The sequence below is a fragment of the Anguilla anguilla genome, chromosome 5 (genome assembly GCF_013347855.1).
Source record: "Anguilla anguilla isolate fAngAng1 chromosome 5, fAngAng1.pri, whole genome shotgun sequence".
NCBI classification, from domain to species: domain Eukaryota; kingdom Metazoa; phylum Chordata; class Actinopteri; order Anguilliformes; family Anguillidae; genus Anguilla; species Anguilla anguilla.
In genome coordinates, this window is record NC_049205.1 from 38,699,776 (window position 1) to 38,715,872 (window position 16,097).

Sequence of the window (16,097 nt, forward strand, 5' to 3'; positions counted from 1 at the left end):
AACACGTCGGTTCGTGACTAATCAGTTTGCCGCGCGTTGGATGACACGCGCCATTGTTCGGACCACAAAGACGCGTCCCACGCTCAGAAGACGGGCTATCTCCTCGCTGCACTTGACACACGCCCTCCTATCGAGCGGCTCGTCCGCGTCGGGGCGACGGCGCCGTATCGCCCGGCCCCGTTGCGCAACCAGGCGACCCGGCCTCCGGACACGAGCGCCTCCGTCGCCGGTAGCGACACGGTCGGCCCGTGAGAAAAGCCCGGCCCTCTTTTCGCGCCTTTATTGTGACACGCTCGGCACGGTGCAGCCCTAATCGGCTTCTCCGCGGTTCCCGAACGAAGCCCCTTCTGATGTTCCCGACGCCGTCAGACGCGGAGGGGGCCGGGGCGTCGCCTGGTTACGGCCGCGGCGGAACAAAGAGCAGGCGGCTTTTCCGTTCTCCGCGCCCGCCCGCTGGCGCTAATCGGTCCATCTTCGCCGTCGCTTCGTGATTCGGGGCGAGCGCCGTCCGCGGCGGCGAGCGGCTCAGTCGGCAATTTGCACCGGAAAATCACGACTCGTGTGCGTCCGACAACCCGCGCGTCTCTTAATGGTGGTGCGCTTGCTTAGAGTCCGTCAGGGTTCTCTCTGTCATCCAAGTCCCTGACTAGGCCTTGAATGATGCCTACGCTAGAGTACTGGGCCGTCATAAATGTGTGCATGCCCCAAGGGGGTTGGCCATAGCGGTCAAAACATCGGTGAAGGTCAAGCTCTCCCTCGTATATGTTTCTATATGGAGCACTGGCCAGTGTGCATTAATTCAGAACCCTGTACACTATGGGGTCTCTGCACAAGAGGCAGAGGGAGGAAAATTGGAGTTCATGATTGAAGTATTTCCATTCTCTCTGGCCACGGCCGTCTCCTCGCCCAGCTAGACCCAGCTCTGGCTTTCTCTCTGTGTGCATGCTGCGGATGCCAATAGGATGAATTCTGCAAGGATTCTCGAAGGGCGTTTTCTCAATTCACAGACCCAGAATTCCCTGAAAAATTCCCCCTCCTCTCCAGCTCTATGTGATTAGTGAATGACTTTCTCCCTACCGTAGCAAAAAAAAAAACAAAAAAAAAAAACAACTGCGACAAAATGGCAGCGTGTTGTGTTGCCGATGGTGAACGACGCATTGCTCTCTGTCGTGGTTTCCTCTCCCCCACATTCATCAAAGGCACTCCTCCCTCCTCCCACCCGCCGGTGCCGCCACTCACGGCACCTCTCCTCCCCGTCCTGATACTCCTCCTCCTCCACTGACCTTGACAGCCAGATGAAGGAGAGCCTTCGGTGCTTGAATGCCACCCTTCTCCCCCATGTCCTTGGAAAAAGAAAGTCTCTTCGACTTCTCACGAATCGATCGCTCAGGGGAAACACGCGCCCCCACGTACGTTTACGCACCGGTTTCCAAATGTGGAACATCTGAGTGGTGGCTTCCAACCAGTACATTTTGGGTTCAGTTCCTCAGTGGACTGTCTTACCTGAGCAAGGTACCTTTTTTGTTTGATCACGATTGCAGTCCTGTGTAAATAGGTAGTATGTAAAACGGAAGCTTTGTAAGTCTTGTCGTATGTGCCAATCTAATAAACAGAAATGCATTTTTACAAGATATCTATATGAGTATCTGAACTATAAACGTATAAATGAAGAAATTTCAGAGCAGAGGAGATTGTTCTGGAAAATGTTGTTCTGGATAAATACAGTAGAGGCAGAGATCGTAAAAGGTGTTCCGGCTAGCCACAGTGCTGGACACCTTCTAAATGGCAGGTAAATGATGATCATAGATAATAAAAATACACAATCCTGGCATATTGTTAGCTGACTACAATATATGCTGATAGGCAAGTAAGAAAATGACAGTTTGCAATAAAAAATGTTGGTGGTGCTCGGTGATATGCTGCATGGACCTGAATGGACCCAGACACAGGAAGCTGTGATGCATGAAAGAAAGTATTTCCCCTTGCACTTTAAAAGGCTATTTTTCCCTGTTTCTCATAACTCTTAAATAAAGCCTTATAATATTGTGGCAATACACAGCAGAGTCATACAGCAGTTCATGCCACTTTTCTAAGGGCATATGTGAAGGCAAAAGTATCAAATCTTATAAATTATGTGAGGAAGTATTTGTGATACACACATAATATGCATTAAAAATACACAAAGCACCTTGTAATCTACTCGCTCGCCTGTTTTTTTTCTCTCACAAAATCGACATCAGCTAGTGGCTAAATCATTGCATACGGTTCAACTCTGCAACTTTCCTTAAACGTGTGACAACAGGGTGGAGATTATGTAAATTACCCCAATTAAGTATTCTGTCTAATTTATAAAGGAATGCATTAATTGCGACTCCCCTCTTCGTGCGAGAATTCCTGAAAGCAGGTGGTAATGTGTCTGCGCTGATACAGCCTGTAGCTCACACACAGGATGCCAGAGAAGTGTATCGGCATCCTGTGTGTGAGCTTATAGGCTATATCCTCTGTAGCCAGGCCAGTTCCCCTTGTGGGCTGCATGGGGGGAGATGAACGGATGCATTTGCTGATGCAGAACACTCTGGAAAGAAGACAGAATTTAAAGTATCTTTTACACACGTTTCTACAAATTTATTCTCATTTATTTTCAGGTACAATGTGAAATATTTGTTTTATTGAAAGGACGCAAGACTTCTAATGAATTCAACAGTCAGAAGTTAGTGTACAAACGCAGCTCTGAATTTAACCAATTGTGTAATGCGTATACTTTCAGTAGGGTTGGGTTGTCAATGCAGCTCATCTGTGTCTATGCCTTCCTCCGCCAGGACATGCTCATTTTGCTGGGATTTTCTACCTGTTGCCCATTTCTTAGCACCTTGAAATCTGAACGTGTAAACATGCAGATTGTTTCTGACAGAACTTATGTCTAGCTACCGCAAAATTGGGAATGAGATTGATTTATTTGATTACGCAAATAGAATGAGTCTTGGTAAACTGGTCATTAATGTGTCAGTACCAGCGACGGCAAGAGCTGCAATATAGCGCATGATTTGGGCTGCGACTATTTCCTTAGTAAATTGGGACCAACAAGGGCTTGTTCAAAATCTAATCCTGTCTAATTCAACCTACTACTTGATTGACTTGTAAGGCAATTAATCGGTGCTTGGTCAACAAAATTTTATCAACCCACCCACACCACTATGGGGCCAACCTAGGACATTACAGGTAGAAACGGCAAGAATTTTCCAGCTGTTTCATTGGCTGTGGGAATTCAGAGGTCACAGTATCTGTATGAAGAGTTCCCCACATCGTGCTTTCTCCTCTAGCAGCCAGCGTTTTTCTACGTCCTGTCCCAGAATGCAATTTTACCAGCAAAAAACACAAATCGATGCCCATCCATTGTATCAGTGCCCTCCCTGAACTGCTTGTCATCTGGTCTCCTGGCTTCACAGAAAGTTACAGGAGGCTGTCCTCTGAGTCACCTTGGTCCCACGTAGAAGGGGAAAAAAAAAAATCTAATGGAACTCAATCTGCTCAAAGCGTTCTCAGGAGCAGACACCCACCTCTCCATGACGAAACGGGACATTAGTCGCAGCAGAGACCTTTAGAGCCCAAAGGCTTCGTCTGCCTTCTGCGGTAGGCCCGATCAGGTCTTAAAGACAGCACTGCATGCTGTGCGCTTCTCGCGTGCGGAGTGCGATCCATTCCTCCAGAAACAACGATCACAATCAGACTTGCCTTGACTGCAGGCATTGGAGTGGCGCGGGCTACCTGGCCGTACGCTACACTCGAGAAATAAAAGAAATGGACAAAATATAGAAACTCAGCCCAGGGAGTGATGGGCATTCCCATGGTAACCAGGTCCCGTGGTAGCAGCGGAAAGACTAGGCCAAGCCCCAATGCCATTTGCATACAAATTGCCCAGCTGGTACCTTGTCGTTATGACAACAGCACACAGCTTCCAGAGCGCATGTGGAAGGGAGGCACAAAAGGAGAGGGGTCTGCCAGCAGAGAGCCACTGATCAGCTAGAATTTCTGTTTTACAATGATGATGATTTAGTCTAACAGTATGTTGTTATATGAGACTCTCAGGGGGCAGGAATCAATTTCATCCGCCATTCTGAGGGGAGGAAGAAGGCGGATGAGTGTCTGAACATAAATTGAAGCTCATATTGACACAGACAGAATAGCATGCAACGCATTTAAGGGAAAATTACACTTTTTATTTGTTGCTTTTGGCTAAGGGGGATACATTGAGTATACTCTAGCCTTCGGCTTCTTCTTCTTTTTCTTCCTCTTCTTCATCTTATAACAATATCACCAAGGTGGCACAGAGTCCCATTAATAATCAATAGGTGTAGTGTTAACCTAACAAACAAAAAATTGTATTGTAACCACTAAAGAAAGTATCACCAGCCAGATAACCTTAATCTTACACAGCTAAAACTATAACATTATTCAGGGGGAAATCCAAAGAAAGAAATAGAAAAAGAAAGGTTATCTAGAGGGTCAGGGATACCATGGTGCAATCTGAAGAGGTGAGTCTTTAGTCTGCTTTAGAAAAATGGGCAGGGTTTCTGCTGTTCTGACTGCAGTGGGAAGCTCATTCTACCACTGAGGGGCCAGAATGGACAGGGGACGTGACCTGGACTTACAGGTACACAGGCAGGAGGTGCCAGACGCTCAGAAGTAGGAGAATAGAGGACTCTTGTAGGTGTGTAGGGTCTGATGATCTTTTGAAGATATAACAGACCTGTCCCTTTAGCTGCCTGATAGGTTAACACCAAGGTATTGAATTTGATGTGAGCACATATCGGTAGCCACTGGAGGGGAAGAGAAGGGGAGTGATATGGCTTAGCCTGTGGAGGCTGTAGATCAGATTAGCAGCAGCTAATGATGAGTTGCAGATGTCTGATTGTGCAGGCAGGAAGGCCAGTAAGGACAGTGTTGCAGTAGTCGAGGCGGGACATGATTAGTGCCTGGATTAAGAGCTGGGTTGGGTAGGTAGGTGAGGAAGGGGCAGATTCTCTGCATGTTGCACAGGAAGAATTCACATGCCCGAAAACGGCAGTGAAGTTCCCAGAGAGTGACAGTTTGTTGTTGAGCACCACTCTGAAGAGGGTGACACTGTAGTGCCATCTAGGGTAAGGGATTGGTCCAGCAAGGGGGAGGACAAGGCTGGAAAGTAGAAAAACTGAGATGCATGCGGAGACCAATGTATCAAAAGGGGGGAGGAGAGAAATAGTTTGGTAACATCAGTGCAGGAGTGATAGGACAGGCTATGGGAGGGGATTACAGAGCCAAGAGACTTTGTATAAAGATAAAAGTGGAGAGGACCAAGGACTGAGCTCTGGGGGACACCTGCCAACAGTTCTTGAGGTCTCAAAACTGCATCCCAACCTAGAAGGAATGACAGTTGGGTAGGAAGCAAACTAGCTGAGATCTGTGCTACAAATCTCCATGGTAGTCTCAGAAGTCAAATGCCTCAGAGAGGTCAAGAAGGATAAAAAGGAAGGAGGACAGAAAAGCTGCATTTGTAGCATGGAAATCCTCACTGACTGCAAGGCGGGCAGTCTCTGTCGATTGGTCAACTCTGAAGCCAGACTGATGAGAGTGCAGAAGGTTCTGAGAAAGAAAATGATACATTTGATTGAAAAGAGCATGTTCAAGCATTTTGGAGAGACAGGGAATAAGACTAGAAATACAGAATAATAATAATAATAATAATAAAAATAATAATAATAATTTTTTTATTGCTTTTGATTAATCGTATTATCTAAAATAAAGACTCAGAGCAACTACATCATCGTCAATATGAAGAATGCATAAAATTAATTATTCACATAAGACTGTAAAAGCAAAAGACTTTTACTTGTTTTGGTTTTTTTCCCCATAGAATAGTGGAATAATGTTCGGCCTCATTATGTTTGGGAACACTGGGAGTCAATCTCCAGTGTTTCTCCTTAGTCTTCATTAATGTATAATTCCTGCGGCCTTCTTTGGGGTTACACCTGCGACTACCTTGGCCACATACATAATTCAAAGGAAATCTAACATGATGGAGATGTCAGATCAAGCCATCTGAGTTTTGATCTATTCCTAAACCACAGTAAATTCATACTGCCATCTAGAGGCTACTACAGGAACAACACTGAAATATTATGTTAAAGCACTGTTACTCAAATCACAGTCCTGAAACCTTCTGGTTTTACCCCCCTTTTACCTAAGCAGTAGCACTAATTGTTCAGTTAATTAACTAGTAGAAAAGAAAGGGCTGGATTTGAGTATCCATGAGCTATTGAAAATGGGAAGTGAAACAAGCCACCCAGAGCTTGCGTCACCTCTCATCTGTTTCAGTGTTTACATCAGCTGACCTGACGCTCACTTCCTTTTACACTTTAACATTGACCTACAATGATAACAAACACATTTCCCTCTGACTTTACTCCATTGCCCTCAGATGCTGACTGCATTGGGGCTATGGGTCTTCCCTCTGAAGTCAGAAATGTATATGAACATTTTTACGATTATATGATTTTGGTAACATCATATTACTACAATCCTCAATCCACCCCTCAGAATTTGTTAGCAATGTGTCCTTTGTTATTATATGAGGCCAGATCTACAATCTTGGCTAACTGAAGGGTCCACTCTTCCACTGTCCATTCGTGCACTGTGCCCAATGTATAGTTCTTTACAATTCATTACAAGTGTTCTTCATTAACATCATTAACAATGATTCTCATATGCTGCAGACTGAAAACAGCCCTGGTTTGCTAGGTATGTTTAATTTGTATATTATATTAAGTATGGATTTATACATTTGTCAATAAAAACAATTGTCCACACACACGCACACATGCACAAATGCACAAATGCAAGCACACACACACACGCACAGACAAGGTACTCTTCATTTGCAGAACAACTTCAACACAAATGCGCCAGAAACTGTTTGATTTTGCAGGTGAGGGAAATAACATACAGTATTACCACAAAACAGTATTTTTCACATTTTTAAATTGTGTGAAGTTAATACAAAAGTGGAGCAGGACAGAGTACTCAGCTAATCTACTGATAAACATTCCCTCAGACAAGTTGGATTTTAATAATTTCCCTGAACATAGATGATTTGCTGGATAAATCAATGTGCTGCAGCAGGTTGACCTAGAGCACTGATCTTTCTGGTCTGGTGAATGTGTGGAGTGCAGGTAAACCTTTAAGTTCTATACAATAAAGGCTTTTTCCTGTTCTGCATTAATGTTGGTAGACAATCTAGGGGACTGTTTTGGAACAAATTGTTTCAGACAGCCGGTACGGACTGCTTCTCCCCAGTCTGAACAGCTTGTAGCAGCAGTCCTGCCACACGCAAACACATACTGCGGATTACCCCCAGGTGGTGAGGTGGCGAATTAAGAGGGAGGGGGAAAAGCTCTGTTGCATATAAATGAACAACCTGCTCCGTAGGGGTGCTACCAGAGACTGTAAAAAATATGGACAAAGCTACTGTGACGTCACCCACTGACTCTCCGTGGGTCTCTAAAACACGTTTTGAAGCTCAATGGCGGGCGCGGGCATGTTGTCAATTTGGAGCCAAAACCATAGAGTTAAGCGGTTCTGTGATTTTTACAATGTGATTGACAGTCTAGTGCGGAACCCATCAACCTGAACGAACGATTGCAGAACGAACTTGAGGCTAGCTGAATGTCTGCCGTTATGCTTTAAAATATATTATCAAATGTTTACGGAGTTTAATTTCCATCTGTGACTGTAGGCTACTGTGTCATGTAATCACGTTATATGACATTAATAATACAATTATGTTCAGTTATCTTCAATTTATGTTTCTCAGCAAAACGAATAGCTTGGTATTCGAATAAACGAATAAATGCTTAGCTAGCATATCAGCTTGCCAATGAGCTAGGTAGACTATCCGTGGTTAGCTCACGCATTAGCAATATGAACCACAGGGGAAGAACATCGACTACACTGATGGTCAATCAATCAGAGATGTGTAGCTACTGGTGATTTGACTAGGCTAATTTTCATATAACTGTCTGGTAGACCTGCTGTTAACCGAGCAAGTTATCGTCAAAGGTTTTCGCCACAGTCAGTTAATGAGCCAGTAACTGCTCCATCGCCGTTTGTGGTGTTCACTTGCTGGGTGACGCTACCTGACCGATCGTTCGCAAGTCACTTTTTACCGAATAAAAATTAACACTGTCAGCGGTGATTAACAAATCTACCAAGTATTTTAATAACTGATTTGCAGGCGTGTAAATATGACAACGCACTCTGTACAGCCAGATTTCCACCTCTTGCATGAAGACAAAAATAATGTACATTGAATTTCTAATTATTATTAGGCTATTTTTTTTCTTGTAGCCTAGATCATCAAAACCAATGGAGAAAAGCCAATATAAGCAAGGAGCCCCCAGGACCGATTCTGAGAACCACTGTCTTAAATGCTCTTGTCGGTCTCTTAAATGCTAAAAACATGTTCCCTTCTAAATGCCAATCTTACAAAGATGGTTAATTTCGTTAAATTATGTGTGTGTGATTTCATGGTGTGTTGTATGTTATCCAGCAAATAAACCTAAGACTCTTAATTCGCTTCGTGAAACTGAAAATTTTGCAGTGTTTATCCTAAAATCGCGATTATAGTAGCTTTGTCACATGCGTGAAGCATGTTAGCTAGCTAGTCAAATGGCTTGGTAGCCGAAGTTGCGAACTGTTTTAGCATAGGCTACTGGACTACCAAATATAGCAAGCTGATTATGCTTTCTACCAACTAATTATTTGGTTAAGTAGGCTAAAGGAAAACTTCAGAGGAGGATTATTTTATGGTCGTCTAGTGCAGCTGTAAATAGCACACGCCATAATGAAATCACTACGAAATGGGATGCCTGCATTTTCTGACTTCGCACAGGTGGACCTTTTGTCGGAGCCGCAATGTCAAGGCCAAGAGGCGCCACCTCCCACCCAGTGACCATAGACTGTAGCCCCTACTGTAGCTTAGTCCTCAGCAGTAATCAGGAAGTTACGCAAACTGTACCTCATTGTTCCACAACAAATATTATAACAGTGCCCAAATGACACAATAAATCATGAAATCGACCCATGGACAGTCATAATACGAATAAATTACACATATTGTGACTATTTGTTCTCATGAGAAAAAATAATTGACTTTGTATTTTGACCGCATTTGTACCGTAGACTTACATGGAAACCGGATATGAAAACACCTATACTGGAGCCAACCGTAGTGGCGCTAGTGAGCAACCAGGAAGAACAAGACCAGGAAATGAGCTTCAAAAACGAAGTCTGGCTTTGGCCGCTTGGGTGCTACTGTTCCGTTGGACGACTGCACCAGGCATAGTGCTTCTTCTGACAGCACCATTTTAGAAGTCAGGACTTCCCACAGCACAGGAGCAAACAACGCCTGCTTCCGTCTTTCTGGACATCACCCTTATGCCATTCCCGTCACCGGCTAACTAAAAGCGAGGTCAACATGGCAACCAGGTGGGGAATATGCGGCGCCGGGAAGATCTGCCACGACTTCACCGTGGCTCTGAAGACGCTTCCGGCTGGAAATCATAAGGTATGGAATCCCACTGCTGCCACAGGTGACACGATAAGTAATGCTTATCGCCACAAGATGTACAGTTAAGACAGAATTCCTGTTCTGAATCCGAAGTTCCTTAAGACAGAAGTATCAACTGAAGTTCCCCAAATTTCTGGTTTTCTTTCTAGCTCTCCCTATCACTTCCTCCTCTTCCAGATTGTGGCTGTGGCTGCCCGCATTCTACAGAACGCGGAGGAATTCGCCAAAAAGCACAACATCCCTAAAGCGTACGGGAGCTACGAGGAGCTAGCAAAGGACCCGGAGATAGGTAGGTAGGTAGGTAGGTAGGTAGGTAGGTGGGTGGGTGGGTGGGTTGGGCGAGCGGCCCGCGGCGAACGGTCCGCGAGACCGGAGCCGGTTAACGAAGCGAGGTCGACCGTCGGTCCGTTTGTCTGAAACCGAGCCTCCCGTGTTCCCGCAGACGTGGTCTACCTGGGCGTTCTGCACACGCAGCACCTGCGGGTCGGCCTGCTCTTCCTCCGCGCCGGGAGAAACGTGCTGTGCGAGAAGCCCTTCGCCATGAACTCCCGGGAGGTGAAGCAACTCATCGCCAGCGCCAGAGAGAACAACGTTTTCCTGATGGAGGTACACTGAGCAGTGTGAAGCTAGCGACAGTAAGGACTTTCGCGCGGGTCTGAAAACTTTAAAATAAAAGTCCGACGATAAAACCACTGTTACGTTCAGCAAAATGAAATTAATTAAGGAAAAACCGGACTGCAATTGTCCTAAAATACGAACTACTCGTTTTCTATTTGTACAACATTAAAACAACTTCGATTTTAAACACTGACATTGTAAAACTAATCACAACACTAATATTAATTACAAACAAACCCGTCTTCCTTTTTTCTATTTTTTCCCCTACATTTTTAACAATGACAATCCAAAATTTTAAATGGAGAATAATAGATAAAATACACCCATTACTTTTAATTATTATTGCAATATCCAATACAACATTACATCAGTACATAAGTTTAACTGAATGGTAAGGAAAATGCGTTACTTCAACATTCTGTGCTACCTTGTAACATCAACTATGCAACTAAAAAAAAAATATATATATATATATATAAATGTGGCTGGATATTTCACTAGAATGGCAAGGAGAATAGGACAGTATTAATACTTGTTTGTAAAGGTGAAAACATCACACACAGAATATCATGGCTGGGGTATAAGCATGCAGTACATAGGGCGGATTTCATTCAATTAAATCCCAATTGCTTTCTGATATCATGACATATAATGCGCTGCTGCCTCCCCTGGACATGTTGTCTCAATGATATGGGGGTGTTTTGAATACCTTGGACCCTCCACTCTTCAGATATGGTGTCACTTATATCAAATAAGCGTCATAGAAAATGTGGCTGGGGTTTGAATATGCAGTACATATGCGAGTCACAGAGGAGGTAGATCCTGCAAGGCTGTGTAAAGCCAAAGGAATTCTGCATTTTAGAATCATGAGCAATTTAAATTCCAGTGTAGTGGTTTCTCTCATTTAACTTGCAATTGGATGATACATTTTACATGCATGGACTTCCCTGACCCACTTATACATATTTGAATAAGGGAAACCTGTTTTCGTACAGCAGAGTTATTTGCTTTGGTTCCAGGCACAGAGACAGGCCGCTAATTATGTTCTTGCTGCTGCAGGGCAGACAGCCTTGTCTGACAGACGGTATCTCCTCCTGCAGGGCATTTGGTCGCGGTGCTTTCCCGTTCACGTTGAGGTGTGCCGCTTGCTGGCCGAGGACACGGTGGGCGAGGTGAAGATGGTGAAGGCCTACTTCGGCTCTCCCCAGCTCCACATACCCCGATCGGTGGAGAAGGAGCTGGGAGGGGGGGCCCTGCTGGACATTGGGGTCTACTGCCTGCAGTTTGTGCTGATGGTGTACAGGGGCGAGAGGCCGGAGTCCGTACACGCCACCGGCGTCCGTTTGGAAACAGGTACTGACTCACAGAACGGACAGATCGCCCAAATGGGATTACATTCTACATACCGTAGTTACAATCCTAATTTAGTGTCGGCTAATTGTCGACAACCACATTCATAAAAGATGCACCCTTTCGAAATGCTGTTACACGCTGATGGTAAATACAAGAGTCAGAGATTAACCTTGAAAAAGATGTCACAACTAAATGTGTTGCAGATCCAGTCTTCCTAAAACAACAATATAGATTTAGCATTTTGAGGTTCAGAAGGTTAACACACATCTAATCATCATTTCTTTGTTATCTGTTTCCACCTTTTTTTAACTTGTTTTCCGGTTTTGCAGGAGTCGACGAATCCATGGTGGTTGTTTTAAAATTTTCCCGGAACAGAATGGCCATCTGTGGCTTTTCCATCGCTGTAGCCATGCCCAATGACGCAACCATCTGTGGCACCAAAGGAACGATTACGGTAAGGTGATATAGGACCAGTTTCACAGACACAGAGTAAGGCTAGTTCTGGACTAAACTGAGTTTTGTATAGAGTCTCTTTTCAAAATTGAATTTAGTCTAGGATTAGACTTAATCTGTCTGTGAAACTGGCCCATAATGTTTTAATCGCTTAAAATTAAATAAGAACTATATTCTTTCAAAGATAAGATGTAACCAAAAATACTTCTCAGAGAACAGAAAGTTAAGACACAATGTTTACATAAACTAACATCAGTATTTACTGTGATGCTTTTATAACCATCATGCATTTGTATTCCATTGGGAAAGAAACATCTATTCCATTTTCTTTCAGTCATTTGTTGATGGTGTTTCTCAGTTTGATCTGTGTCCATCACTTAAGACTGCACGGCCAGCAGGCCTAATGCTGGTCTGATGGCTGTTGTAGGTCCCCTTTCCCATGTGGTGCCCAACCCGCCTGGTGGTGAATGGGCAGGAGTCACAGTACCCGCTTCCGGAACCGTCTATGCCCCTGCATTACACCAACAGCACTGGACTGCGCTACGAGGCAGAGGAAGTGAGGCAGTGCCTTCTCAAAGGTGTAGTAGCCCGGCAGAACATTTCAAAAGCAGAGCGCAGGGCCTAGGTTGAAGTTTTTATCAAAGTAAGCATGCCATCACGATGACTTACGGTATACTGTTGCTTTTTCGATATTTTTTAAAGAAAACGAATTGCTCTTTAGAAAATGCAGTTATTTGAAGGGATATATGCTGATAAGCATTTAATGACAACATTTCACTGTTTTTAAGCTTTCTTAAAAGCAAACTTCCTATTAAAAATGGCCTGTCATGGTGCTGCCATCACGATGACTTACGGTATACTGTTGCTTTTTCGATATTTTTTAAAGAAAACGAATTGCTCTTTAGAAAATGCAGTTATTTGAAGGGATATATGCTGATAAGCATTTAATGACAACATTTCACTGTTTTTAAGCTTTCTTAAAAGCAAACTTCCTATTAAAAATGGCCTGTCATGGTGCTGCCAAAATTGAATGACTTGATAAACAAAGTCATTTTTGAGATCGCAGACAGAAGGGCCTAACACTACATTCGGATCTCTTCCCTAGGGCTTAAAGAGAGCTCTCAGATGTCACTGGAGGAGTCATCCCTCTTGACTGAGATCATGGACGAAGCCAGGCATCAGGTCGGGGTGGTGTTCCCCCAAGATGGCGAGTGACCCCCTCTCCACGCCTCAGTGGCTCCTGTGCCGTAAAGAGAGGTCCTGACTTGGGACAGCGACACAGCCGAACTCCACTGCCTCACCCAGGAAGCCCCTGACTGCTCTGTAAAGCACAATTCAGCAAACGTCATCCGCTGTTAAATCTGAAACTGAAGGCTCAGCCCTGAAAGCTCAATAAAGAGTCATGATCATGAAGTGTGCAGCTGAGAGGCTTAATTGTATCCCATAAAGGCTTCTATGATTTTGTGAAATACATAATTGGGTAAAGGGAGTTAAACAAACAGGCGTGTGCCCCGACACACACAATCAAACTCAAACTGCGGCGTAGGTGCCAGCATGGCTGTCTGTTCCGCACAGACAATGAAAACATTTTCTGTGATGAGCTCTGCAGTTGTGTCAAAGAAGCGTAGAATAATGCAGCTGAATTGGCAGGAGCTGCTGGAAACAAGGCTCTTGTTTTATGTGCCGTCTAACTGTATAATCTAGCCAGGTGATTCCAGTGAGAGCTGATTGGATGAGGTGTTAATGTAAGGTCATTCTAATTTACTGTTACATATTCATAGTAAATTGCAATTAAATGGCAACTATATACTGTGATTTCACCGTAAACGAGACTATGGATTAATGCGAAATAGCTGTATGTAGAATTACAGTAATCAGCTGTTTCTAAATTACAGTAATAACCTGTATTTTGACACAACTCAGTTCCCAGCAGTTTACAGTAAAATTGCAGTCAATGTCATTAAATCATGTAAATTTTACCACTTAATGTAATTTATAATAATAATAAATCATTTAATTAATGTAGTGCTTTTCTCACACTGAAAGTGCTGCATAGTGATGAGGGGCACTTCCAGCAACAACTTAGTTTTCCCTGGAGGTCTCCCATCTGCTTAGCTCCAGCCATTTATAATAATAATAATAATAATAATAAATTGCATTTTTATAGCACTTTTCAAGATGCTCAAAGTGCTACACAGTGAAGGGGGGGAACTCACCTGAACCACCACCAATGTGTAGCATCCACCTGGGTGATGCAGGGCAGCCATTTTGCCCCAGAACGCTCACCTCACATCAACTTAGGTGAAAAGGGAGCAAAGAGATAATACAGCTATAAAACCTACAATGTAAACACAGTATACAGTCCAGTCAAAAAATTATGTCTACACTGACATCCACTAAAAATCTAAAAGTTTTCTCAGAAAGGTGCAAACACTCAAACACTATGTCTGGGCGACATAGCTCAGGAGGCAGAAGAGGGTTGCCGGTTCAAAAACCCCGCCCTGGGCATGTCGAAGTGTCCTTGAGCAAGACACCTAACCCATAACTGCTCTGGCAAATGAGAGGCATCAATTGTAAAGCACTTTGGATAGAAGTGCTAGATAAATGCAGTCCATTTACCATGTTCTTTGATTATGAGCATCTCTGGTGCACAAGAAGCACTTGTAAACAGTTGTAAAAGACCAGGACAAAAGCTTTCAATTACACGGACATTTTTGGTTTTGTTCCTCCAAGGCACTTACAATAATGCCCATTTCCTTTAAACACTGAATACAACAAATGACTGAAAGCCAAGTGAAAATGATGCCACATTCATCACACAACAACACAGCCTGATAAACATGGCTCGTCAGCAGCATTGCAATTGTAAAACGCTCAATTACACCGACAAGTTGGCTGAACATTTCTGTGTAAAATAACGTTAAATCACGCAATGCCCACTTCCCAAATTGTTTTACGCTAGCGCTTTGATATTGGTAAGCAACCTTACTTCAAAAGAAAATGATTAATTACTTAATTAGACCCAAAAGATCATTAATTCACTCATCCATTCATTGACTCTGGAATGTAGTACCAAATGTCGCGTCCAATATGACTCGATTCACTAAGCCTGCAACGTTAAGTGCGGAAATTCGACTGACCGTAATACACAGAGTATTTTTCGGGGTGACCGATGTACCGTCTTTATCACATCCGAAATTTCGCCGATTCTGTGGTGAGGCTGCAGGACAATAAAATTAAACATTTACTGAATGCTTCTTTATTCTCTCAGGTAGTAGCTGTGGCCGCCCGCGGCTTAGAGCGTGCGCAGGAATTTGCCAAGAAGCATAACATTCCCAAAGCCTATGGGAACTATGAGGAGCTGGCCAATGACCCAGCGATTGGTGGGTACCCTATTCCATTTTAAGACCAGATCTCTGCCGGCATTGCTGCTTTAGTTTCCACCTCTTTATCAGTTAAGGTGAAGTCACTTGACAGGTGAAAAATGTATGCATGCATAGGAGAGTGCTTCACCGGAAATAGTCTGATTCTGGCTTTTTCTGTAATTAGATTGGATATGCCTGTTTAGCCTTACGATATACTTCTGTAACCTTCTCTTTGTGGGTGAGGATAGCTCAACACAGAAGAGTTGCTAGACACATTGTGTTGTACACTTGTATAAGTGAAGTTGTGTTTCACACGTACATCCTAGGCATGCGGACGGAGTGTAGCACAGTGGGTAAGGAACTGGGCTTGTAACCGAAAGGTTGCAGATTCGATTCCCGGGTAGGACACTGCCGTTGTTCCCTTGAGCAAGGGAAATTGCTTTAGTATATATGGATACAGTAAATGGATACAGTGTAAAAAAAAGTTGTGTAAGTCGCTCTGGATAAGAGCGTCTGCTAAATGCCTGTAATGTAATGCATGCACAACTGTGTGTGTTTCTAAGAACAGCACCATTGTATGTGTATATATTTATGTACTGCTGTCATTATCATGTACTCTCTCTGGTCCCCGTCCCTCCTCCTTTCTCTAGACAGATGTGGTATACGTTCATCCATGCCATTTCCCTGCGTGCCTGCTGTACATGAAC

The 16,097-nt window shown here is 43.8% G+C and overlaps 1 protein-coding gene and 1 long non-coding RNA gene across 2 annotated transcripts; one reads left to right on the top strand and one right to left on the bottom strand.

The window, feature by feature from the left end:
- Positions 1–9,251: 9,251 nt before the first annotated feature.
- Positions 9,252–13,443, top strand: LOC118227384 (trans-1,2-dihydrobenzene-1,2-diol dehydrogenase-like). Its single transcript, XM_035417783.1, has 7 exons — positions 9,252–9,598; positions 9,779–9,890; positions 10,044–10,207; positions 11,320–11,572; positions 11,902–12,026; positions 12,453–12,603; positions 13,131–13,443. Exons 1-7 carry the CDS (start codon positions 9,509–9,511, stop codon positions 13,238–13,240), a joined length of 1,005 nt encoding a protein of 334 aa, XP_035273674.1. The 5' UTR covers positions 9,252–9,508; the 3' UTR covers positions 13,241–13,443.
- LOC118227385 lies at positions 12,940–15,302 on the bottom strand. The gene is made up of 3 exons (XR_004765269.1): positions 15,166–15,302; positions 14,242–14,321; positions 12,940–13,346 (listed from the first exon to the last, which is right to left on the bottom strand). It is a non-coding gene; the product is annotated as an uncharacterized LOC118227385 (long non-coding RNA).
- Positions 15,303–16,097: the final 795 nt, after the last annotated feature.